The 26,791-nt window shown below is 38.7% G+C and overlaps 1 protein-coding gene and 1 pseudogene across 2 annotated transcripts in view; both read left to right on the forward strand.

Annotated features, from left to right (window-relative positions):
* The window catches only part of LOC137941141 (protein GET4-like), a 45,465-nt gene extending 31,603 nt beyond the window's left edge, over window positions 1-13,862 (forward strand). The window contains exons 9-11 of one of the 2 annotated variants that reach the window (XM_068786437.1): window positions 6,257-6,341; window positions 12,740-12,817; window positions 13,493-13,862. In XM_068786437.1, coding sequence (XP_068642538.1) covers window positions 6,257-6,341; window positions 12,740-12,817; window positions 13,493-13,519 — 190 coding nt within the window. In that variant the 3' untranslated portion in view covers window positions 13,520-13,862. The remainder of the gene's footprint in view (window positions 1-6,256; window positions 6,342-12,739; window positions 12,818-13,492) is intronic. The other variant, XM_068786432.1, reaches the window with a different exon arrangement.
* Window positions 13,863-20,736: 6,874 nt separating this feature from the next.
* Window positions 20,737-24,744, forward strand: LOC137941155 (putative acyl-activating enzyme 19; annotated as a pseudogene).
* The last annotated feature ends 2,047 nt before the right edge of the window (window positions 24,745-26,791 follow it).

Below are 26,791 nucleotides of genomic sequence, written 5' to 3' on the forward strand. Positions count from 1 at the left end.
ATACGGTACAAGGGGCAAGAAAGGAAAAACAGAGGGACAACAAGGATTGGGTGAGGCAAGGCCCATCTCAGAGACCCCAACGAGCAGCAAGAAAGAGGGAAGGGGGGGGGGGGGGGGGGGGGGGGGGGGGGTTGTGATGTTAGACCCTGAATTACTCAAGTATACGGTACAAGGTGCAAGAAAGGAAAAACAGAGGGACAACAAGGATTGGGTGAGGCAGGGCCCATCTTGGAGACCTGACCGAGCAGCAAGAACTCTGTCCTTCATAGGACAGAGTTCGTTATGACAAACCAGCAAGAAAATTAAAGAGGGAGTGGGAGAGGGGAGAGGGGAGGCGGCATATGGGAGAATTGGGGAGGTTCTAACCCTCAGAGCTCAGAAAATTGAGAAGGCGACTCCAAGGGTAGGATTCAATACTCTTCTGTCCATCATTGACACACCCTATTCACCATTGCTAGAATTCTTTTAGTTTTTATTATCTTCTGACCAGTTCCCTTTTCTTGGAGCCTCTATCTTACCCCACCTCTCTCTCTGATATGTATACATACACACGCCAAGAGGGTGAAAGGGACCTTAGATGGCTGCCAAGTAGGATTCAGTGTTACCCTCTGGAGCATGATGGAGCCAGGAGTTATGAGCAATCTGATAGTACAAAAGTACACATGTAGATATATTCTACAGGTGGTTGAATGGACTGTCTTTAGGGGAATTTTAAGAAGATTTTATGACTAGGAGTGTACGAGGAGTATAAAAAGTAAGAAATTGGAGAAGAAAGAGACAAAGGGAAAGAGAAAATAAAGAGGAGAGAGAAAAGAGTGCACGAATGCAGTCCTCATTGAAGGATATTTTTGAGCCCTCTTTAATGAATTTAAGTGAGACATGTTACAAGATTATAATAATACCCCTCATAACCTCTTCCTTCATAACTTAATAGATACAACTCCAAATCCCACCAAACTTGGACCATAAGCTCCTAATATGAAACATAGCTTATAGCTATCTCTAGATATGTATACCAGGAGATAGAAATGATAAAAATACCCTTACATAGATTTTAACACTCGTAAAGCTGGAGCATATATATCAAGAAGCACCAGCTTGTTTTAGAAAGTCCTAAACTCTTTCTTGCCCAAGGCTTTAGTGAAAGATTACCAATCCGATCAGCAAACCAAATACATAGCTATTGCTCCACTCATCACAACATCACATATTAAATGATAATCAACCTCTACACGTTTTTTTCATTCATAAAACACGGGGTTACTAGCCATGAAGATGATAGCCTGATTATGGACTCTGTAGTATGAAAACTCAACTCTAGTATTGATCTGACCCACAAGTTCACTACAGTTTGAGCCATTGTTGTGTACTCAACTTCTGCACTTGAGTGGGCTACACATTTTGTCTTACTCTTCCAACTCACCAGGTTTTCACCAACAAAAACACAGTTTCCAATAGTGGATTTTGTATCCATTTTTTATCCTCCACAGTTTTCATCTAAATATGCCTTAAATCTTTAAGTGACCATGGGGTTCATACAATAAACCTTTTCCTGGTGCTCCTTTTAAATATTGTAAAATCCTTTGAGCTGCCTCCAAATGAACCTTATGGTACATTCCATGAAGTGGTTGACCATATTGCAAATGATATATCTGCACATGTGGTGGTAGTATAAATAAGCTTACCTACCAGCCTTTGATACATGGTCTTGTCTCTAAGTTTTGCACTATCATTTTCATGGAGATTATGGTCAACCTCCATAAGAGTTTTTGAAGGTTTTGCCACTTGTAGCCCATACTCTTGTAATATATCCATCACATATTTCCGTTGAGTTAATATCATTCTTGCTTTACTTTTGGTAACTTCAATGCCCAAAAAATACCTCAATAACCTTAAGTCTTTAGTCTGAAAATGTTTAGCAAGATGCACTTTCACCTTTTCAATTCCTTGCTTATTACTACCAGATGAGATTATATCATCAACATAGACACATAGCACCAATATGTCTTTTCAAAATAAATAAGGAACGATCACAATGACTTCTAAAAAAACCCAATGCTAGGGGATTTCATTTAAGTCCATAAATGGCCTTATTCAACTTACACAACTTCTAAGTCTCCTCCTGAGCAACATACTTAGGAAGTTGCTCCATATACACTTCCTCATCTAGGTCACTATATATAATAATGCATTTTTAATGTCTAATTGAATAATGGCTAACCCTACATCATTGCCATTGAAACAAGAATTTGAATAGAGGATAACTACATTACAAGGGAGAAAGCATCAAACACATCCATGCCATAAGCTTGGGTATATCCTTTAGCTACAAGATGAGCTTTATACCCTTCAATAGGTCTATCGACGCTGTACTTCACTACGTGTACCCAATGCCATCTTACAACTATAGCACTAGGAGGGAACTCACATAGTGTCTAAGTCCTATGGTCCAATAGAGCATCCATCTCTATGTCCATAGTTGGTTTCCACAAAGGATCTTCTTGCATTGATGAAGAAATAGTACAGGAAGACTATGATAGAGCAAACTTTTTAAAGGACCCCAAGAGGGAATAAAAAGAAACAAAGTGAGAAATAGGATACCATGTACGTTCACAGACACTTTATAAACAACAACTGGAAGATATAGATCACTTACCTTAGGTGCCCTAGACGAAGAAGGTGCTAGCACAAGGGTTGTGGAGAGAGAGTCTTCTACGGTGTCTTCATATGTGTTTTGTGTTGATACACTTGCAATGGTGTGGATACTAGAACATGTGGCATGGGACTTGGAATGTCCTCCACAAGATTAGGAGCAAAAGGATCTAGATGAAGGGTAGCACTAGGTAAAGAAACAGACATGCAGAAATATAGAGTATCTTCAAAAAATGTAACATCAGATGACACAAAGGTTTTTCTTGTAGATGGACAATAACATTTATACAATCTTTTGTGTTCATGAATATCTTAAGAAAACACATTTTGCAACTTTAGGAAAAATTTTGTCCATTGTTAGACCAAGGACATGTACAAAGCGGACTCCAGGGAAATAACTCAGTATTAGGCTTGAGAATATGAAATAGAATTTTTCCACCAAGCACTGAAGAAGACATCGTATTAATAAGAACATATGTAGTGAGAACTGCATCACCCTAAAAAGATTTAGGGAGGTGCATATGAAATGACAATGTGCGTGCTACTTTAAGCAAATGCGTTATTTCCTTTATGCAACACCATTCTGTTGTGGAATATACACACAAGAAGAGTGATGAATGATGCCAGTAGATTGGCAAAAGGAAGTAAGTTTTTTTTTCATGAACTCAAGCTCATTGTTTGTATGCAAAACACGGAGTGAAGCACCAAATTTAGTTTTTATTTCATTCTAAAAATTTAGAAATACATTAAAGACTTTAGACTTCTCCCTTAGGAGATACACCCATGTAGATCTTCTAAAATCATCAACAAACGACACAAAATACTTACAAAAAAAAAGGTACAGACAACAGGATATGGTCCACATACATCAAAAACTACAATTAGAAGACTGACTGGACTGGAAGAAATTTTTTACATCATTTAAAAAAAAAGGAGACTGACTGGAATAAAATGTTGCTTTCTGATGCTTCCCTAGTTGACAGGGCTCACACTGAAACTCAGATTGAGATGACAATGTAGGAAATAACTTGGATAACTTCAGTAGAGAAGGATAACCTAAATGAATACAATAAAATAAAAAAAAACCTAATTGAAGATGCCATTGGGTGCACCATTGATATGAAGCGTTGGAGATGCATGTGATGATGATGAACCTTCCTAGTGATACAATCTCTCTCTCTCTCACACCTTGAACCAATCATCTTTTATCTGGAGGCCTTGACACTCACAATGAATAGGATTGAAAGTTAGTAAGCAATTCAAAAACTTTTTTGATTTGGCTTACAGAAGAGAGAAGATTGACAAAAATAATTTAAGAATTAATAAAAACTGGAAGAGCTTAATATAGCCTACTCCTCTAACCAAAGAAGATGAGCCATCATCAATTGTAAGTTATTTACATGACGAGGATTGACTAATATTAAAAACAACGAAAATGTACCTGACATCGGAGATGAGACACCGGAATCATTAACCCATATAGACATTGGATGCACATGTAAAGCTGACTCACCTAATCAAGCTAGGGTAGCTATAGCAGGAGTGGATTGAGGTACAGATGTAGATGCTGAAGTCAATTGGGTCATCCTTTGAATTAACTGTTGCATCTCATCTTGAGTAACATGCACAATATCACCCTTAGGAGTTACAAATGTTTCACTACTTCCAAAAACACCAAAGTTTGCCTACGCTAGTTTACCAAACTTCTCCTAGTATTTTTCTGAAAGATGATTGGTACGTCCACAATGGACACACCATCTATCACCTCTACCTTTACCATGTCTTGAGCCCTCTTGGCCTTGTTCTCTACTGCTACCACTAAGGCCATGATTGGCCTTTGACCGACTAGACCCATGCTGAATATTAAGGGCAACAACTTCAACAGTAAGTGTTTCATTACTACCATGTAATGTCACGGCTGATTCTGCATGCATGACCCTATTAAATATATTAGGGAGTAAAGGAACCTCATATGAAGCGAGCTATGCATCATACTCAGGCTCAAGACCTTCCAGAAATTTTGCAACATAAATCTGTCCTTGCTGCATTGCAAGTTGTTTCTCATCAGAGGTGAAAGGGTGATATACACTGATCTCCTATAGGACAACTCATTATAGTAATCAATAACCTTTGTCTCACCCCTCTTCAAACCAAACAATCTAGTATATAGCTCATAAATCTTTGATGAATTGCATTCCTGTGCATTCATGGACTCTAGCGATGTCTAGATCTCCTTTGCGGTCAGAATTCATGACTTGGTTCCTAAGTTTGGCATCCATACTTTTAAGGAACTAAGTCATTACTTTGCTATCTTCAGCTTCCCAATCATCATTCATTGGAATAGGAGGATCATCGCTCTAGTATTTAGTCTTGTTCTTGGCTTTTAAATATATCTAAACTAATTTTGACCAGCTTATGTAATTCTAGTCATTCAACTTTTCTGTAGTTATTACATTGTGTCATTTCCATCTGAATAATCTGTCTCCTTAGTCGGTGTAAACACTTCATGGATCAGCCATCTTAAAGTCTCACAAAAGTCAAGGCCCCACATAAGGCAATTTGGGGGGGAAAATAGCAAACAAGTTTATTTGAAACCAACTCAACCACCAGTAGACCAAAATCCAATCAATAACACTGCCATTAGGGAAAATAGGGATGATGTTACCCTTTCAGAGTAGTGATGCAAAAAAATACAGGGTCTTCACAGGCAGAAATTGGGATAACCCCAACAATTGGATTTTTTAAGAGCAAATTGTTTTTCCTAGAACTGATTTAATCAGCAGTAGGAACCATTAACCCTTACGTTATGGTAGAAAGAAACGAAAAAGGCCTCACCTTTAACTCCAATGAGACAAAAATCTAGAAATTCCCCTTGGAATGTGCAAACTTCAAGAAGAGTGAAGAAAAACACCTACGAAGGTTTGAAACAGGATCTTACTGCTTTGATACCATGTAAAAAGTAAGAAATTGGAGAAGACGGAGAGAGAGAGAAGAGAAAAGGAAGACTGCGTGAATGCAGTAATCGTTGAAGGAGATTTTCGAGCTCTCCTTATTTTTTAACTTAAGTGAGACATGTTACTAGATTACAATAATGCCACTCATAACCTCTTCCTTCATAACTTAATAAATACAACTCCAAATCTCACCAAATATGGACCCTAAGCTCCTAACATAAAACATAACCTATAGCTATCTCCAGATATGTATACCAGAAGAGGGAAATGACGAGCTTGCAATTTTGATTTGCCGCATCCACATGATGGGTCTCTTGTAGGATCTACTACTACATGATGCAGCCACTTGTACACTTGGATGTGCAACTGCTGGCTTTAGGTGTTGACTGAAACTGATGGGTGATGTCAACCTTGCACTCTCTCTCTCTCTCTCTCACTCTCTCTCTCTTTCTTTCTTGCTATATGTCCATGTCAGTGAAGTCTGAAGTGTAGGGATTTTTCACTTGCTGCTCTTTCCTTTGTCAAGTTTATCTTTTTGTTAGTATTATCTGAAAATGTGCTGAAGGTTTAACTGGCGATTTGAAAATATGTGTTTTTCTTGTAAAGGAGAAATATAAATGGTGGTATACTTCAAATAATAATTTATGCAGGTTGGAAAGAGATGCTTTGCCACTTTTTAGGATATTGAGACAGAATTTCAAGTCAAGCATCGAGAGAGAACCTGCTTTTGATGAGGTGTTGCTTCTTATCCTTGTTCTCATTTCTTATGTCTCTAATGACTTACCTTTATCGGGTAAAATCTTTTCAGAAAAAGAAGAAAAAGAAAAAACTGGAAATAAATGTATTTTAATTTTAATTTTTCAATCTTTGGTTGAAGTTTAAGAGTTGTTTGTATTTCTTTTTCTTATTTTTTGAAGGATCTTTTTGTTTATGTACACATATTTGAGGAGTTGAGAGTAAGAAACTTTGTACTATGGCTAGGTGAAGTTTGGATGTTCTTTTTTGAGTAATAAGCACATGATCTTTTTCATCTTAGATCAATGTGGAATTATTTTTAACACCATCACATGTTGTTCATTTTTTATTGCTACCACAAGATTATTTTGGGTGGAAGCTCAAGCACTAATACTTTGAAGCGATGTTAAAGTTGATTTTAAGTCCATACTAAAATGGCTAGCCAATGTTAGGTGGCTTCTTCTCATGTAATAAGCACAAGATCTTTTGACCCTGGATCAATTAATCGTTAAAAAACTTGAAAATGTCATAACTCATAATTTTTTTTTTTTTTTTTTGAAATGATGCTGAATTTTATTATGAGGGCTCAAACGAGCAGATTACAAGAGGGGAAACCTTCCTAAACAATGAGAGATTGCTGGGAGGTTCCGAATTTAGCCAATTTATCAGCCAAAGAATTGGCTAATCTTGGAATGAGGTTCCAATTACAATGAATGGATGACACAATGTCAGCAATACAATCAGTGATTGGCCAGTGGCGCCAAGGAGGGGAGCTATCTTTTGAACACCAGCTGATGATAGTCTTTGAGTCGCCTTCGATAATTAGCTTGCCATGAAGCCGCTCTTTAAAGATTTGGATGCCGAATAGAAGAGCACTCACTTTAGCAGTTTTTGAATCAACAATACCCACTGGCCCTGCATAGGATAGAATAGGGTCTCCACTGCTATCTCTGAAAACACCACCAGCTCCAGCCGGCTCAGGACAACCTAAAGCACTGCTGTCAAAATTGAGTTTGGTGCAGTCGTAAGGGGGAGGATCCCAAGTGGCCATAATCAAATTCCTACAGGGGCCCGCCATGTGCGCAATCAATCCCCAATTTTCTCGAAGGGAGACGCCCAATAGATAAGCGAACTCCTTCCTAGAATGTAGCCAACTTTAGATAAGACCCACTGCCTGAGAAGCTATATTATCAGGGTTGCTAGCCTTGGAGTTGAATCTCCGGTTGTTTCACTCGAGCCATATACACTATGGGACATGCGCAAGGCATGCCAAGAGAATTATCTTGCCCAACTTAGGAAGGCATATCCCCATAACCATCTCAACAGTTCCGAAAAGGTCCTAAAGTAGCCCCATTTGGAGACCAATCTTTTAAAATATCTTCATCCAGACTTGCCAAGAAAAGTCACAATGTAAGAGAACATGCTGGACTGTCTCTTCGCACACACCACAGGGGACAAGTGCGATCGGGGGCTGTGTAACCTCTTTTATGGAGGTTGTCTGAGGTGAGGATCTGTTCCCTGATGGCCGTCCACATGAAGAATTTGATTTTGCTAGGTGCTGAAAGCTTCCATGCCAGGTTTGCCTTGTGCTCATACATGCTGTAATCTTGTTTTCTAATGTGAGAGTAGGTGGATGCAACTGTGAATCGGCCATTAATGCTAGGCATCCATATCAGTTTATCAACTGCATGCTCACGAATAGTAGTGCTGCTGAGTCTGGAGAGGAGAGAGCAAAAAGCTATAGTTTCCTCATCATTTAATCCTCGGCGAAACGTAAGACTCCATGAGTGATCTCTCCAAGAATCAGCCACTGAGCAAGAGAGGTCCCTTGCCACCCTAGAGAGTCCCGAGAAATCCTCGGAAAGGGGGCGGGGGCCGCACCATTCATCCGACCAAAAGAGGAGGATCCTTCCGTTGCCTGTGTGAAAGGAAGTTGCATCGCTGAATATTGGGAGGAGTTTTTGAATTGATTTCCATATCGGGGATAGGAGGCGAGTAGCGCCATCCTCCTTCCACCAAGTACCCGAAGGTTGAAGATAGAACCTAACCATATCGCCCCATAGGCTGTTATGCTTGATGTTGAAGTTCCATATCCATTTGAGCAAAAGGGCATTGTTCATCTCCTTCGTAGGCCGAATGCCTAAACTACCCCGATTGTGGGGCATGCAAATATCCTTCCAACTCACCAAATGATATTTGAAGGTGTCCTCTGATCCTCTCCAGAGGAAACATCGACAATTGGAGTCAATCCTGTTGCAAACGGAGGCCGGACAGGGCATGAATGATAATAAATAGTTTTGCCGTCTTGCCAAACAAGACTTGAGGAGAGTGAGTCGCCCAACAGTAGATAAAAACTTGCCCCTCCATGTAGCTAACCTCTTTTCAAATTTCTCAATGAGGGGGGACCAAAGCGTCGCCGAAGGCTGAGAGTCAAAGAGTGGTAGTCCAAGATATGTAGCTGGCAAATTTCCCACTGAGCACCCCAAATAGTCGGCCATACCCTGAAGCACCGGTGAGTTGATATGATAGCCTAGGAGGGTGGTTTTCTTCCAGTTAATATTCTGACCAGAAGCCAGTTCAAATAGTCCCAATACAACACGCAGTTTTTGAATCTGCGTGTCAATTTTCATTTAATTCTGAGTAGTATTTAGAGAGTTATGAGGGATATTTTAATGAAGGGCAATGTTGTTATTTTATGTCATTATAAGGAAGTAATTAAAAGAGGGGGGCTCGGATTCTGAGCCCTCAACTCAATGCAGCCCCTTGCTGCTTTCCTCTCTTTCTTTTCCTTATTCTTCCTCTCTATTTTCTCCTTCCCAAACTCCAATCTTATGATGTTACATGGTATCAAAGCATCAGATTGCAACTAGGGAGGCTCTTCTACAAGTTCTTGGTTCCTACAGGAGGTTTCTTCAAAAAGTTCCTCTACTGGTTGGGTAAAAATCCAATTTTTCCATCTTTATTTTTCTGACATAACCGTCTGGTTGATGGCCTCTACTGGTAATTAAGCAGTTTATTGTTTATACTGCCCCTAGAGGTTTCTTTACTAATGTTATGCTGAATCTATACCTGCGTCACCTTCTCTGTGCTTGCGTCATCATGATCCTATTCTGTGTCAGCCCTAATTGCTGATTTTTGTGGTTTATTTGTTAAAATTGTTAATGGAGTTGGTGGATTTGGAGGCTGTCAGTGATATTGTTCAGATTTGATTAGTTCGGTTATGCCCAATTTGAGAAGTGTGGGGCCCACTTTACTGGCACAGGTTGATAGTTTGCTTCAGTGTTATTTTTGGATTTAGCTTATCATTCTGTCATTAGTTGTGGTATATTTGAGATTGCTAGGGAGTTTAGATGATTGACTCAAGCAAAATTGTGGCTCCTATTAAGCGCTTTGAAAGTTCAGATGGTAGAAACTCTCATTCTATTCAGGTTACTTCTATAAAGTTAAATGGACAGAATTATATGAATTACTCAAGATCTGTCCTTATGTTCTTAAAGGCAAAGAGAAAAGTCAAGTACATTAGGGTTGGTCCTCTCAATTTGATACTCGGTGATTGGGAGGTACAAGATAATCAAGTAATGACTTGGTTGGCCAATAGCATGAAATCCAAGTTCAGTGATCAGATTTTGAGTTGTGGAACTTCCAAAGAGATATGGAATCTACTTGCATCTATTTTATCTCAGGAATGTTTTCTATCCAGGATTTATGCGCTGTATGTGAGATATTTTAATATGCTGATTATTTTACCAAGATGTGAGGTGTTCAGTAAGAAATTAATACTTTCTATACATTTGCTAAAAATGGAGATGATATTGGTAAGCAGAAAAATCAAATTCAAGTTGCAAGATTTCTAGATGGCCTTGGATTTGAGTATATGATGTCATTCGAGCACAATTATTGGTCAATGATGATGTAACTACTCTTGAACAAGCATTCAATCGTGTGATTTGGGCAGAAGGTGTAGTGGTTGGTAAAATGAAACAGACACCAAAGTTGTTGATGCTACTTCCCTTAACCTCAATTCTTCATTTAATAAGTTCAAGGCTAGAGGTCATTGGGGTAGTAGTAGAGGTCATGGTAGAGATTCCTCTACCAAAGGACATGAAGGCAGTGATAGAAGTACTGACACCAAAGTTGTTGATGCTACTTCCCTTAACCTCAATTCTTCATTTAATAAGTTCAAGGCTAGAGGTCATTGGGGTAGTAGTAGAGGTCATGGTAGAGATTCCTCTACCAAAGGACATGAAGGCAGTGATAGAAGTGATCGAAAATGCATTCACTGTGGTAGTGGTAGAACCAATTATTTTTCTGATAAATGTTGGGACAAGTTTGAGAAGCCAGCATGGACAAATTTTACTATGACTGGTACAGAAAATTCTCCATATTCTGGTCTACTAGAAGAAATTCAATAACTACTTCAGAGGTGAGGTCAATTGACTTCTACACCTGCCACCATTGCATCCAAAGAACTAGATTCCCCCTCCGTACTAAGTGGTATCATGGTGAGCATAGGTATGCAAGTATTGAATGTGTCCCATTCTCTCTTGGATTTTTTATTCAGGTGTCTCTACACATGTCAGGTATGTCATCATTGTTGCAGTCTATAAATCCGTCTCAATCATATTGTATTGGTACTTTGGTAGATAGGTCCACCTCCCCTATTCGAGAGGGGGGGGTGCTGTACTGTTCAATCTACTCCTCAAATACCCTTGAAATCAATCCCTTTTGTTCCACATTTTCTTGTATATCTTTTGTCTGATAGTAATAAAACAAAATCTTTCTATTGTTCTATAACTTGTTCTCTTTCTTCTTGTGTCTTTCAGGATTTGCATATAAATTTGGGTTTTGTAGAAGCTATTGTGATCATTCCATGTTTATGTTGAAAAGACAGTCTGGGATTGTTGTTCTGGTGGTATATGTAGATGCTATTGTGTTTTCAAGAAGTGACTCTGCAGGAATCGAACAAGTAAAAACTTATTTGGCAACATATTTTCAGACAAAAGACTTATGACAATTAAAATATTTTTTGGGTATCGAGGTAGCTCGAAGTAAGCAAGGTATTGCTTTATCTCAGAGAAAATACATTTTAGATATACTACAAGAGTATGGTCTCTTAGGTGCATGCCCAGTGGATACTCCCATGGAAGTTAATATCAGTCTTCATGATCCCCAAAGTCTTGAACTTAAGGATAAGACATAGTATAGACCCTTAGTGGGAAAGTTAATCTATGCTATGGTTACGAGACCAGATATATCATTTGCAATTGGAGTGGTTATCCAATTTATGAAAAACCCAAGGAAAAAACACTTAGAAGCCATTGAAAGAATTCTGAAGTATTTAAAAGGTCTTATTGGAAAAGGTCTATTGTACACTTCTCATGGGAAGATTGATGTTTTGGGATCTTTGATGCAGATTATGAAGGATGCAAAATGGATAAAAGGTCCACTAGTGATATTGTTGCTTTGTAGGAGGTAATCTTGTGAGTTGGAAGAGTAAGAAACAAGCTGTAGTGGCCCGATCCAATGCTGAAGTAGAGTATAGGGCAATATTTCACACAATGAGTGAACTTATGTGGGTGAAATTCGTCCGCGTTGAACTCTAGTTTCACATTAGAGAGCCTATGATTATGAAATGTGACAATCAGACAACAATCTGGTCTTCTGTGAAAGGACCAAACACATTGAGGTATATTGCCATTTTACCAGAGATGCTCAAGGAAAATTGTTAGACCATAAGTGAAGTAATCCAGACAACTTGGAGATATATCTACTAAACCCTTGGAAGATGTGAACATTTGGCGTGACAAGCTAGGTCTGTTTGATAATTATTCCCTAGCTTGAGGGGGAGTTAGAATTCACACATATGGGTAGTTTGGCATTTCCTATGAGTATAAGTTTCTCGTTAGGGTTGGAGTAAGTTAGGCTTCATATTATAAGTCTATGTTTCGATTTTCATTTAATTCTGAGTTGTATTTTGAGAGTTATGAGGGATATTGTAATGAGGGGCAATGATGTTATTTTATGTGATTATCACTTGAGTGAAGTAATTAAAAGAGAAGAACTTGAATTCTGAGCCTTCAACTCAATGCAGCCTCTTGCTGCTTTCTTCTCTTTTTTTCCTCTCAATTTTCTCCTTCTCGAACTCTAATCTTATGATTTTACAATCACATAATAAGCACAAGATCTTTTAAGGTTGGATCAATTTATTTTTAACAAACTTGAAAATGTTGTAGCTAATAATTGTTTAGATAAGCTATGAAATTTTTTAACCCTACTATTAACTATTTCATCATTGTGGACATTAGTAGTCTCTCTTGCACTTATTGTTCTATTAAGTACTTTTAGCTTTGAGGAAGCTATTGCATATGTTGACTGTAACCTATCTTTTGATTCTTTAGTTACTAGATGAAATTGCGGAGAGATTCTATGGAGTAAGGCGTAAAAGTGGGCTTGGCATGTTTGGTGATTTGTTTAAGGTAACCAACTTCCCCATATTCTTAGACAAAAATTTGTAGATGTTATGTGCCTGTTTGCCAATGCTTATTTTGGTTCTTTTGTTCCCTAGTATCTGAATACTTGTAATTGAATGCTCACAAGTTCTTATCCAGAACTTGTAAAATCTTACTTACAGAGGTTTTCTTTGTTTGCTGAATCCTTCATTTTATTTTATATTTTTTAAACATTCTGTTTGTTGTATGTTGAGATTATGCAAGCTATATTCATGTATCACCTTTTTCTGTTACATGAGTATTTCTTTTCAAATGCACAAACTATATAAAAGGAGAGAGCACGGTAACTGGAGTAACTTTAGAAGAGGGAAACCAGATCATGAAATGACTAAAAGATGTATTAGGCGTTGAATTTTGTTTTTGACATATAGCTAAATAATTTTTGTTATGAAAATGTGTACTTACAATAGAAATTATGTATTAGGCCTTGACTTTGTTTTTAAGTTGCAGATAAATGGTTTTTTTTGGTATGAAATCGTGTCTTCCAAAGCTTTAATTATATTTAATCTTGATGGAGATTTGTTTTGATTATAATTTTATTGTGCATATTCAGTTCCCTTGCTACATTGAGAATGGTATTTGGATGATGGCAGACACATAAGTTTTGTATGATTTAATACAAGGTGTTTAATCGTGATGCAGATGATGGGAGGTGAAGTTATGGCATGAAGGGTCGTCTGTCTCCCTGTTCTTCAAAGTTTTTCTCCTCCTTACATGCAGTGCTCCCAAAGCCGGTTCTGTATGGGTTCATTTTTTGCTGAGAAATGAGCAATGCAAAATGTGTTACTGGATGGTATTTGCCTCCAGTCAGCATAACTCGGCTTCTTTTCTTATTCGCCAGAGGCAACTTTTTTTGAAACAAAAACTACATCTTGTGACTTCAATTTCTCCAATAACTACATGTGGTAAGCTTATATTTATGACAATTTTTTTTTTATTCTAAGGGTACCTGTGCAATCTAAAGAGGTATTTGTGTACAGAGCATCACTGCCCATAGTCTGCTTTCAGAGAGAAACCTTAAAACTGTGTTTAGCAGCAGCACATGGAGCGTAAAGAGAAACAAAGCATTGGAGAGAATCCTAAAGAAAAAAAAAGAGAAATTTATTTATTTATTTATAGGATTTTCTCTCTGTACTTGTAGTGAGAAGGCTGTTTACCAGTGCAGAAAGGCTGTGTTTAGCGGAACACAGTAAAAAGATGTCATTGAAGAGAATCCTAGAGAAAAAAAAAGAGGGAATATTTTTATTGTAGGATTATATCTCAAGAAAGATAAATAGAGGAGAGATTTTATCCGATTCCCTCTTAATCTCCAGCACTTGTTCCTGTTGATCTCACCTGCGGTCTTACTCTTGTCTATGAAGAAAAATACAAGGCAGGCAGGTTCCGATTTGGGAGCTAACAAAGGAATCAATTTACTGTTTTCAGCTTGTATTACTGCACCTTGTGTTTTTGTTTTTTTTTGGTTAGGCTGGAAGTGAGGTAGAATTGATCATTTGTTCCTTATTTATGATGACAAAATACTAAAAAAATAACTAGTTCATTAATACATTAAAAATAAATTTAAATTTAAAAAAGGATGGTGGGTGGGGGGAAGGTTTATAATGTTTTTGGGATAATTATTAGGATTAATAGAAAAATTAACACTAGAAGTGATCCAAACCAAATCTTACAAACTCACAACTATTTCACATTGGTATCAAATACTTGCTTCTTAGGAGTAAATAAATATTAAGTAGATAGGTATGAATAACTTGGCAACAATCGTTATGGAAGTAACCAAGTAAACATGGAAGCTGAGAATAGATATTATTTTAAGTATTTATTACAAGAGCACTCTAACATACCACTAATTTCCACTCACTCATTGGCTCTATTAGACCCTTACATTAGTATCTAAACAATTCTAGTACCTCTTGATCATATTGATTGTGAAATAGGAGGAAGATAAGAAAGAAGAGAGAAGCAAAAGAGGCGAAAATTCATGGGAAAGGAGAGAGAAGGAGAGAAGGGAGATTCTAAAGAGTAAAAAATAATTGAGTATTTACATCTTTGACATCTTGGTAAGGAATTACATCTTTAACACCCTCCTTTAAGATGGTGCATAAAGGGCATACTAGATTGGAACACATTTTGAAGAGACTAGACCATGATCGTCTTTGTAAATATATCTACTAGTTGACTCTTTCATGGAATATGATATGCTAATAATGCTAATAATGGTTGACCTAGAAACAATATTTTGTTTTGTAGTATATCAGGTAATAAGATTGCCTCCACCTGTAGTACAATATTTAGAAGTGGATTTTCTATCATCAGGAGATCCAACCAAGTTGGCATATGCAAGACCTTTCATAATAATATTATCCATGATTTTTAAATAATAATAGCTAACCAAGATTTTTTGAGATATAGAGTATCCTCTCCAATGCTTGCCAATAAGAAACTTGAGGTTGATAGATATACTGGTTAATAACACTTATAACAAAAGAAATATTTGGTCTTGTTACGATAAAATAAATTAATTTACCAACAAATCGCTGAAATTTACCATCATATACCTCGTTACCTGGTCCAATACATAATTTAACATTGGATCCGTAGGAGTCTCAATAGGTACCCAAATATTTTAGTTTCTTCCAATAAATCCAACATATACTTCTTTTGTGATAGAATAATATTGTGTTGTGATTGAAACACTTTTGTCCCAAGCAATTACTTAAGAAAACTAAGGTCTTCTGTTTGAAAGAATTTGCTTTGTGTTGTTAAGAGAGAAATTTAATTAATTATGAAATTAAAATTAAAAATTAAATTATATAATAATTTATAAAATTAATGACAAATCAATCAAGTAATTGATTTATCATGATTTCCTAAAATCAAGAGAAAATATTTATTTATTTTTTATGTATTAAAATAAAAAATTAAATCTTTAATTAAGGAATTAAACAATTCCTCTTTAGCCTTTAAATAGGCTTGTATTGATTGTAAAAATTCATTCTGATTCAATAAAATTTCTCTCTTTTTTGGTCCATGGATTAGACTCCTAGGGCTGAACCACTTAAAATTATTTTGTGATTTTTGGTCCTTTCATTTTCATTTTCATTTTCGCATAGAAACTTTTCATGGCATTGGAGTAGAAAGTTTGATTTTGGCTTTTTTTTTGCTTCGTTGTCAATTTTTGTGTGTTATTTATTCCATTATTTTTAAGCTTTTAAAGCCACTACTCCTGTGGGATAGTGAAACCCCAAGTGAATTCCCAATATAGCCTCTACATTGTCCAACTCCTCTTCTTGGAGCATGTTCCAAGCTCCTGTTCCTTGTACCTCAGCAGGTTGAAATATAAGAACAATGGAATGTTGAAGTGCAGCACTGCTCTCCTTTCCCAAGAAGTACATCTCTGATTCACAGTGCACACTTGTGGCTGCTTGAAGTCCACAGAAATTCCAGAAAGAGTTGGTTGAGCTGCACCTCATTTCTGCAGTCTCAACAAAGGCACTTCTAATAGTAGAAACATGCAGCATTCTCAAAATTAACACATCCAAAATATTGGAATTTCCCATCTTCGTCTGGCCTGACGAGACCCAAAAAATGTAGCACTACAACAGTTAAGAGCAGTTGCTGCGGCCTTGTCAATTGAGTAACGACCCCACGCATAGTGACTATGCTCATCAATAGCAAAATATAGCCCCTCACAAAAAAAATTCAGCAATGGAAAAGATTCTGCACTCCCACTGAAATGAAACGTATCCACTAACAGTGCCCGAGCAGCAATGGAAAAGATTCTGCACTCCCACTGAAATGAAACGTATCCACTAACAGTGCCCGAGCAGCAATTAAATCATCCACAAAACAACCAAGCCACCCGAATTTTTTTTTCAGAGGTCCCCACTAACAGTGCTCGAACTGCATATCCCCAATCTGAAATTCCAGCACTTGGGCACTGTTTCGCTGCTTCACCAAACAGAGACCATTCATCCGCAATTTTCGAACAGCGTTGCTGCTCCTCAGCCCCTATGAGCCACATCAACACCTTGAAAAACTTATCTTGATCTAAAATTCGAGGGAGTTTTCGACAAGTGAAACCTTCTTTGATCCTAAAATCAATCTCATTCAAATCTCTTCAACACATTCCAGCAGGCAAATTAACATACACACTGGTATTGTGCGCATAAACAGAAAAACAGAGTTGCTTAAAAAAAAAATTGCCGAGACGCTTACCCCTCCCCCCTCTCCCTCCCAAATTGGAATTTGGGTTTGCATTGGTCTACCGAGAAGTAGATTGCGAGTGGGATGTGTTGGCCGGAAATCCAATCCCACCAGAGTTGTTTTCGACGACGCCGACAGAGCCTCCTCTTCCTCCGGTGGCCCACAGGAGGACGTCGAGGTGTCCCTGCTAAAGAATTTTTTGTTGCCTGGTTCGAGAGGCGTTTTGGTGTCCCTTTCTCCCATGTTCTCCGTGCCATGCCGACTGTCAGATCGACGGACCTCGATGGAAAGGTGTTGTGGTTGGGTGCCCGCTGAACTTTCTCCGACGGCGAACAACACCCCTTAGGGGCTTCTCCGCTGGGCGATTTGATTTGTGTCCCCTGTGGAAGACTTCTGGTTGCCCGTGATTAGGGGTTTGGGGAATACCCCTCTAATTTTCCCAAATCGTCGTCGTTGTTCGGTTTTGGATTTCCGTGAGCGAAAATCTTGATTTTTTGTGACGCCAAGCTTCTCAGTCCGTCGGGATTTGAGGTCGCCCCCAAATCGTCCAGTGCCAACGATTTCAGAATTTCTCCCTTTTTTGGAATTTCTGAATTTCGAACTGCTGATGTCGCTAGAGATATAGAGAACTCTTCGAGTTCTTGCGTCTTCTGTTCATTCGGATCTGAGGTTGCTCCCAAATCCTCCGTAGAGACTTTGGATGAACATTTTGATTTTTCTGGCTCGTGGTTTGTTTCCCCGTCCGAGACTTCTATTGCTTTCCCATATGTTCTTACGCTTTGCTCGTCAGATTTCCATGATCCGGAAATCAATTTTGACGGGGCCGTCGCTGGAGTTTCCTGCTCGTTCAGGACAACTTCTCGATCGACTGCCTCTCATTGCTCTGTTGATAAAAAATACTTCACCCGGATCTGACACAAGGATTCGTTGGGAGGATCTTGGATCTGCCACGGGTTACGGGTCTACCATGCATTACTATAGGCATAGTAGGAAGACATGGGGAAGACGAAGATCAATGGAGGATGAGAGAATACGTGGGTTTTTGCGGAAAACCCTAACCTCGAGATCAAGAAGGTGATCTCAAGCCTGTTTACGCTAGATTTAACCTAATTCTCAATGATTGTCTTTCTCATTAATCATACCCCTTAAATAGGGTTCACCCTGTTAGGGTTTAAGATAAAATATTACAAAAATACCCCTATAAATAAAATATTACAAAAATACCCCTACGGCCTATAATTGAAATAAATAAAGTAAATTAAAGAAAACAACTAAATTAATAATTTTATTGCATGCATAACACTATACTACCTGGATGTGCCAAAAATAAATATTGTGACATCCATCTTCACAATCTCTTCATTATATGTTTCCTACTCTTAAAGTTAGGTCCGAGTTTAATTGTGAAGTTTATCAACTGAGTAAACAACAAAGGAGTACAAACTCACCTCTTCCAAAAGTCAAAAGTATTACTCCATTTTCATTAATTCATAACGATGTATGGGGACCCTCGAGCGTCTCAAATATTTCTCAAGTCAGGTATTTTATTACATTTATTGATGACTTCACTTGTACCACTTGGTTGTTTCTATTTACGGAACATTATGAGATACCGTTGATTTTTATGTCTTTTCATGCTATGGTACTCACTCAGTTTAGCTAGAACAAAAAAAATACTTCTGTCTGATAATGCCAAAGAATACATTTCCAAAGAACTTGACTCTTTTTGTAAAGAAACTGGCATTATCCATCAAACATCATGTGCCTACACTCCTCACAAAATGGTGTAGCCAAACGAAAAAATCGTAATATTCTTGAGGTAGCTCGAGGTTTATTATATGCTATGAAAGTTCCATACTTTTATTGAACTCATGTAGTCCTTATTGGATGTTTTCTTATCAATCGTCTACCATCTTCCGTTCTTGGTAATAAATCTCCTTGCTCTATATTGTTACCAAATGATGATCCATTTTCACTGCCCTTGAAAATCTTCGGGTTTTGTCCATATTTCCTCCCCAAAGCACAGTAAACTTGATCCTAAATCTATCAAGTGTATCTTTCTAGGATACTCTCGTACACAAAAGGGTTATATTTGTTATAATCCCACTGTAGCAAGCTGGGCATCTACGATGTTTTCTCACCCCCAGCTTGACGGGGAGTGTTACAATGTGGGACCCACCATGGTGCACGAACTAGTGGGACCCACCATGAGGACATGGGATGGAAAGAAGAGTCCTCACCCAAGCTAGCACGAGTAAAGAAGATACGAAGCACAAACTGAAATGAGTTAGAAGACTTGAAGATCAAGTGGGACCCACAAAGATACCAAAACTTAGAATCTTATCAATATGAGCTGGAAGATCATGTAGGACCCACAAGGATAAGGCCACGAGCTGGCCTCCCCCCTTATTTCCACGTTATTGAAGAAGAGTTATAGTTCAAATTATATTAGAACACTATTAGATTGTGTTATCCTTTCATGATAGACTTATCTTAGAGAGTGAGAGTTGGAATGTAATTAGGAGATTTAAAGGTTAATTGTATAAGGACTCTATTACATCCTCTACTATAAATAGAGGTGTTGTAATTCAGAATTAATAAATTTCTACAATTCTCTCTTGAGTAAATCTATCTCTGTTTGCTTGGCGCACACCTTGTTCCTCTTCTCTTCTTCTCTTTACTCGAGAGCCTTCTTCCCCTTTTCTCTTTTTTCTTTCTCTCTTCCCTTGCTCAAAATATTGGAAAAGGGATCCTAAATTCAACACTTTTACTTCTCCGATGCTTTGGAACCATCTTCTAGAGGAGACCTTAGGGACCTTTTTCTTTTTGTTGGGGGTATTGTCTTGGATGACAAGAAAGACCTAAGGAATATGGCAGAAGTGCTTGCTTCTGCATGTGCATTTTTGCATGTGATTGTACAGTCAATGAGTGATTCATGAACTAGGAGTACACTATAAACGACTTCAGAATTGTGATAGATATACGAATCAACTTGTACCTAGGATGCAGAATTGTGATATTAAAGAAGAAATTTACATGCGACAACCACTTGGGTATGTGGTTGAGGGGGAGTCCGTATGCCACCTTAAAAAATTTCTATATGGTCTAAAACAGTTGTTATGCACGCAATAATATTATTATATTAATTATTTTTCTTTAATTTACTTTATTTTATTTCAGTTTTATGCCACAAGGGCATTTTTGGAATATTTTATCTTAAACCTTAAAAGGGTGAATCCTATTTAAGGGGTAAAAAGGCAAACATTGATTTTAGGTTAAATTTAGGTTAAACTGGTCTGGAGCTCTCCTTCGAGTTCTAGGGTTTTTAAGTTTCTCTTTGGCTTGATCTTAGTTTTCCTCTCCATGCCTTCCTATAATTCCACGTGAGTTCCCTACATTAACCCATGACAGATCCGGGACTGTAATAATTGGTATCAAAGCGGGAACACAATGGGTTATTCTCTATCCCAAAATGAAATTATTATTCTGCACGAGGTACGCGATTCAATGGAAAAAGTATGCAAAGAAATAGGAGCAATACGAGCATGGTATGAATCTTCCATTGAACGTTCGGCAAAGGGAGCCACATGTTACCGCATAAAAGGTGATACGACCTGAAATCTCCGAGCAAGACGTAAACACAAAAGGAAAAGCGGTAGAAGTTATCTCGTACGGGAAAACAGACCGCAGGCCAGAAAAATTAAAAAAATATATCATGTTTACCGGCTGAAGTCCCTGCGGAAGATTTGGGTGCGACCTGAAATCCAGACGGGCAAAAAGGCCGTGCTTAAGAAAATTTCAAGATTTCCGCACAAGGAAATCCAAAGCCGAACAACGGCTATGAAGATTTGGGGAAATCGGCGACGGAGCGGTAAGGGTTGATTTGGGTTCGACCTAAAAAAATCACTCCCGGCCAGCAGAATGTCTTCCAGAACTGCAGATGAAAAAATCCCTCTCCGACTTTGTCCCGACGAATCAGTTCGGCCGCCCCTCTACTATCTCAAAAAATATACAAGTAGCCAAGCCACAAAGGGCTGCTATTCATCACCGAAAACTAAGGAAGAGGCTCCGTAGGCGCCGTCGGAAACAACTCCAATGGGATTTGGCTTCCGACCGACAGCTATTACACTCATTCTACCTCTCGGCAAACCAGCGGGAGCCCATTTTCCACAGATATTGGGGTAAGTGTCTGCGACCTACTAACTTCATTCAATCTTATGGGAATATGGGGAAATTGTTCTTCCATCTTTCGGGAATTTTCAATGGGCTAATGTTTGCCGTCGGGGAAAGGGAATGTTGGAAGGGACGTGATTGAAATTCCTGCACATTTCAGACAAGTAGTAGAGAAACAGTGCACATTGCATGAAATTCCGACTGGTGTGTATGACTTCCGAGAGGAAATTTTTTTGGGGATGTTGGGAAGGATAGAAATATTTGTTTGGATGCTGTTTTATCTTTCTATTGACATGAACAACAACAGTGTGAATGTTCCGTATCATTTTGGCAACCTTGTGTTTAATCTTTTGGATGATTTGTATGCGGCTCGACCACTGTTTGTCAAAATTCTTCACCCAGGTGTGACTTTTGGTGATGAAGTTTGTTGGGTATTCAGGGCAGGGTTGCACTTGCATTTTTTTATCGTGGAATTGCAAGCGATGCTGCCAGAAGAGCTGCATCAACAGCAGGAAGTCCTGTTATTAAGGCTGGGGATGGTTCAAGCCAGCACCCTACACAGGCTTTGTTGGAGGTGTATACGATTGGAAGAGAGATAGGCAAAGTGGATGGCATTCGTGTTGCATTAGTGGGAGATCTGGCAAATGGCAGAACTGTTCACTCATTAGCTTATCTACTCGGGAAGTACCGTGATACGAAATTCTACTTTTTGGATCCTGATGTAGTAAAGATGAATGATGATATCAAGGAATACCTGAAATCTAGGGGGATAGAGTGGGAAGAAAGCACAGATCTGATGGAAATGGTGGCTAAATATGATGTAATATGTACAACATGTATTCACCGTGAGAGATTTGGTGCAAGGATTGATCTTTACAAAGAAGTTCATGGGAAGTACATAGTGGACCGTACCATGTTGAATGGATTGCAGAAACATGCTGTAATTAATGCTGCTTGTGGGGTATTTAATGGTTTAACCACTGGCACTCATTTTGCCTTGGATCCAAAATTTCAAAATGAACATATCTCAACAGAGGCTTCTGGGCTAACTCCTATGCCTGGTGTTCCAGGCATTGTGGGCATATATATGTTTCCTTCTATTGAGTTCATATTTGCTGTGCTAGCTGTTTTAAGCTGTGGGGAAGCATTCTTGCCTCTGGATCCTTTCTGGCCAATGGAAAAAGTTCTATCTATTATTTCTTTCTCAAAAATTCGGCTTATCATCAAGCGTTCTCATCTATGTGATAGAAATCCTTGTGAAGGCAGCAAGCAGAGAATGTTTTGTTATGTGATGTACACATCTGGGTCAACTGGAGAGCCTAAGGGTGTCTGCGGCACAGAGGAGGGTATCTTGAATCGCTTTTGTTGGATGCAAAGCTTATTTCCGTTGCATGAAGGGAGATTTTACTTTTCAAGACATCGATCAATCTTATTGACCATCTGCGCGAGTTTTTCAGTGCACTGCTATCTGGTATTCTTCTTGTACTACCTCCTCATGAGGAGTTGAACGAAAACACATTTTGTCTGGTTGACTTTCTCAAGGCATATGGTGTCTCGAGGCTGACAACTATTCCATCACTTATGAAAGCTATTGTTCCTGTCCTGCAAAGGCCATCACATATGCGAGTTCAGAAATTGTTACAAGTATTCATTCTGAGTGGGGAAGTTTTACATGTGTCACTCTGGCAAAGCCTTAACCTATTATTTCCCAGAACTTCTATCCTGAACTTGTATGGAAGTACTGAGGTGTCTGGTGATTGCTTATATTTTGTTTGCAAATATTTGTCTCAGATTTTAGAGTCTAACAAACTAAACAGAGTGCCACTTGGGTTGCCAATTTCAAACTGTGACATATTACTTATTGGTGACTCAGACATGCCTGATGTTGGTGAATTACATGTTGGAGGTTTCTGCATATCTGTAAGTTACTTGCATTATCCTGTTCATTTATTTTCAAAATCTTCAGATTATGTGACTTTGAATATAGACAGTGGTGTTCCTCATACACCTGCTAAGGATCTTGGTCCCAAAATATTCTATAGGACTGGGGATTTAGCAAGAAAGTTAAAGAGTAGCGACTTTATCTTTCTGGGTAGGTTAGATCGGATAATCAAAGTTAATGGACAGCGTGTTGCTTTGGAGGAGATTGAAAGTGTTCTATGCAGACATACTGATGTGGTTGATGCTGTTGTAGTTGGTTTTTGAAGAAATCAAGGAGACTTCACTCTTCTGGTGGCTTTCCTTGTGATGAGTCGGAAGGATAAGTTCTGTAAAGAACATTGCTATCATGATGATAGCATTTCTGCATGTGAAGGATTGGGTTTGGCCATCAAAAATTGGTTGGTCCAGAAGTTACAACCAGTAATGATTCCAAGTTGATACTTCTCATTGGATTCATTACCTATTTCTATGTCAGGAAAAATAGACTACAGTTTGCTGGAAAGTTCTACATTTGGCTTGAAACGTTCCAGAAGTTTGCTGGAAAGTTCTACATTTGGCTTGAAACGTTCCAGAGATGAAATTGATAGCAAAGATAATCCTGAAAATTTCCACCGCAAACAGTGTTGTTGTGCCAAGGACACCATGCTGCCAAACTGCTAAGGACACAGTGCTGCTATGGCAGTGCAGAACTCAATACTGCCCGACGACCACGCACACAGTGATGTAGTGACAGTGCTGAATGAAGGAGGTGTGGTTCATGCTGGACACCTAAATAACTCTTTGGCTGTTCTCTCCCATAACCAAGCTGCTGTAACAATTACATCATTGGCGGCAAAGATCATTGACACTAAAATTCAAGGGGACAAGAATGTTGGGTTTTTTGTGGATGATGGCTGTTTTCAAAATGCATTTGTGTCCGACCGGGCTACGCGATGGATGGGTGTCAAGAAGGATGTCACACTCACTGCTGGTAACTCGAGCCGAGTAGGTGCTGGTGCTTGTGCAATCCTTTTTATGAGAATTTCAATTGCAGTGCTGACGGTATTACCATTTCTGGGTGTATTTTGCAATTTTGTTTTTGTTGCTGTGGACCCTTGTTCAAGGGGCATGCATTGATCAACCGGTTGCAATTTTGGCTGCGGTGAAAGCGCTGTTTGAGGAAGTCCTTCCTGCATTCCAGATCATGGTGCTTTACCGTCTTGGGGTGTGCTACCGCAAGTAATGATGAGACAGTGTCCAAAAAAAAAAAAAAATTTGCTGCTCTGGTTGGATGCTCTAGTTTTGTCTTCCAACGGGCTGCCATAGATACCGCGGTTGACACGTGAGATTGGAGGGAGACGTTGGCATACAGACCCTACTTTTGAGTTTGAGGGCAAGCTCATTCTTCCAGGGGGGTGTAATGTTATGCACGCAATAACATTATTATTTTAATTATTTTTCTTTAATTTACTTTATTTTATTTCAGTTTTAGGCCACAGGGGCATTTTTGGAATATTTCATTTATAGGGGTATTTTTGTAATATTTTATCTTAAACCCTAAAAGGGTGAACTATATTTATGGGGTAAGAGTAATGAGAAAGGCAATCATTGATTTTAGGTTACTTTTAGGTTAAACAGGCTTGGAGCTCACCTTACGAGTTCTAGGGTTTTCAAGCTTCTCTTTGGCTTGATCTTCGTCTCCCTCGCCATGCCTTCCTACGATTCCACGTTGGTTCCCTACAATAACTCGTGGCAAATCTGGGACCGTAACAGCAGTCCCCCCGAGCATAGTTAGAGAAATTTAGTAAAGCCATCATACGACTCGGCTTTCACAGATGCTCTGTAGATCACTCATTATTTATTGAAAATACACAGAGAGGTAAGGTGATTCTGGTTGTATATGTTGATGATATTATTTTAACTGGGAGTGATTCTGAGAGCTTTAAGAAAACAAAGGAGAAAATATATGTTGAATTCAAGATGAAAGATCTTGGACTTCTCAAATATTTTTTGGGTATTGAAGTATTACAATCCAGACATGAAATTGTACTATCTCAAAGGAAGTATGCCCTTGATCTACTAGAAAAGACAGGAATTATGGGATGCAAACCAGTAAACACTCCTATGGATGCAAATACAAAATTATGTGGAGGCATTGGAGAAGATGTAAATATTGGGAAATATCAAAGACTAGTGGGACAACTTATTTACCCGTGTGTAACAAGGCCAGATATTTCATACACAATAAGTGTGGTAAGTCAATACATGCACAAGCCACAACTTAGTCAGTGGCAAGCACTTGAAAGAATACTACGATATTTGAAAGGAGCTCCAGGAAGGGGGCTTCTCTATAAAAACCATGGTCACTTCAACATTGAAGGATTCTCAGATGCAGATTGGGCCAGATCCCTAGATGACAAAAAATCTACTTCTGGATTTTATACGATGGTTGGAGAGAATTTGGTTACATGGAAAAGCAAAAAGCAAAATGTAGTAGTACGGTCGAGTGCAGAAGCAGAATACAGGGTCATGGCACACATTGTTAGTTAACTCATATGGATAAGATCTCTTCTCACTGAATTGGGATTCTACAAAGAAGCTCCAATAGATCTATATTGTGTCTTCCAAGAAAGGACAAAGCATATTGAAGTAGATTGTCATTTTATGCGAGAAAAGTTCCAAGCTAGTTTCTTATCTCTGAAGCATTTATCATCACAAAGTCAAGTTGCAGATATTTTCACCAAGCTGGTCACTCACAAGATTATGTCTACCATATGCAGCAATCTGGGCATTTATGATGTCTTCTCACCCCCAGCTTGAGGGGGGGTGTTACAATGTGGGACCCACCATGGTACTCGAGCTGGTGGGACCCACAATGAGGACGTGAGACACTAAGAAGAGTCCTCACCCAATGTTATGGTCTCTGACCATGGATCGAGTGACTCTATGGAGGGAGAGGTTGTTATGGTCCCGGGTCATAGATCGAGTAACACGACGTGGAATTTGTGAATCCAACACTAGTACTGAGTTGTTGGACTCAGAAAGAGGGTTAAAGATCCCTTCTTTGACTGGTCTTCCACACGTGATCAGTCCCCCTTTTTATGAATCCACTCTAGTGCTAAAGTTATAGCTAGAATTGAATTAATTCTGTTACGGTCTCGGATATGACACAAGGATTCTTTGGGAGGATCTGTAATCTGCCACGGGTTATGGGTCTTCCAAGCATTACCGTAGGGGTAGTAGGAAGACATGGGGAAGACGAAGATCAATGAAGGATAAAAAAATACGTGGGTTTTTGAGCAAAACCCTAACCTCGGATCTCACCTCTTTACACTAGATTTAAGCTAATTCTTAATACTTCAATGCTTTCCTTTCTCGTTACTCATACCACTTAAATAGGGTTCACCCTGTTAGGGTTTAAGATAAAATATTACAAAAATACCCCTATAAATAAAATATTCCAAAAATACCCATGTGGCCTAAAACTGAAATAAATAAAGTAAATTAAAGAAAAAACTAAAATAATAATGTTATTGCGTGCATAATATTACACTTCCCTTGGAAGACGAGCTTGTCCTCAAGCTCAGAAGTAGTGTTTGTATGCCGACGTCTCCACCAGAGCCGAAGTAGCATCCGCGATAG

Source organism: Aristolochia californica, unplaced genomic scaffold, assembly GCF_029961685.1.
Source record: "Aristolochia californica isolate CCGP_79_NKW_82.1479 unplaced genomic scaffold, dmAriCali1.0.hap1 SCAF_10, whole genome shotgun sequence".
Taxonomy (NCBI): Eukaryota; Viridiplantae; Streptophyta; class Magnoliopsida; order Piperales; family Aristolochiaceae; genus Aristolochia; species Aristolochia californica.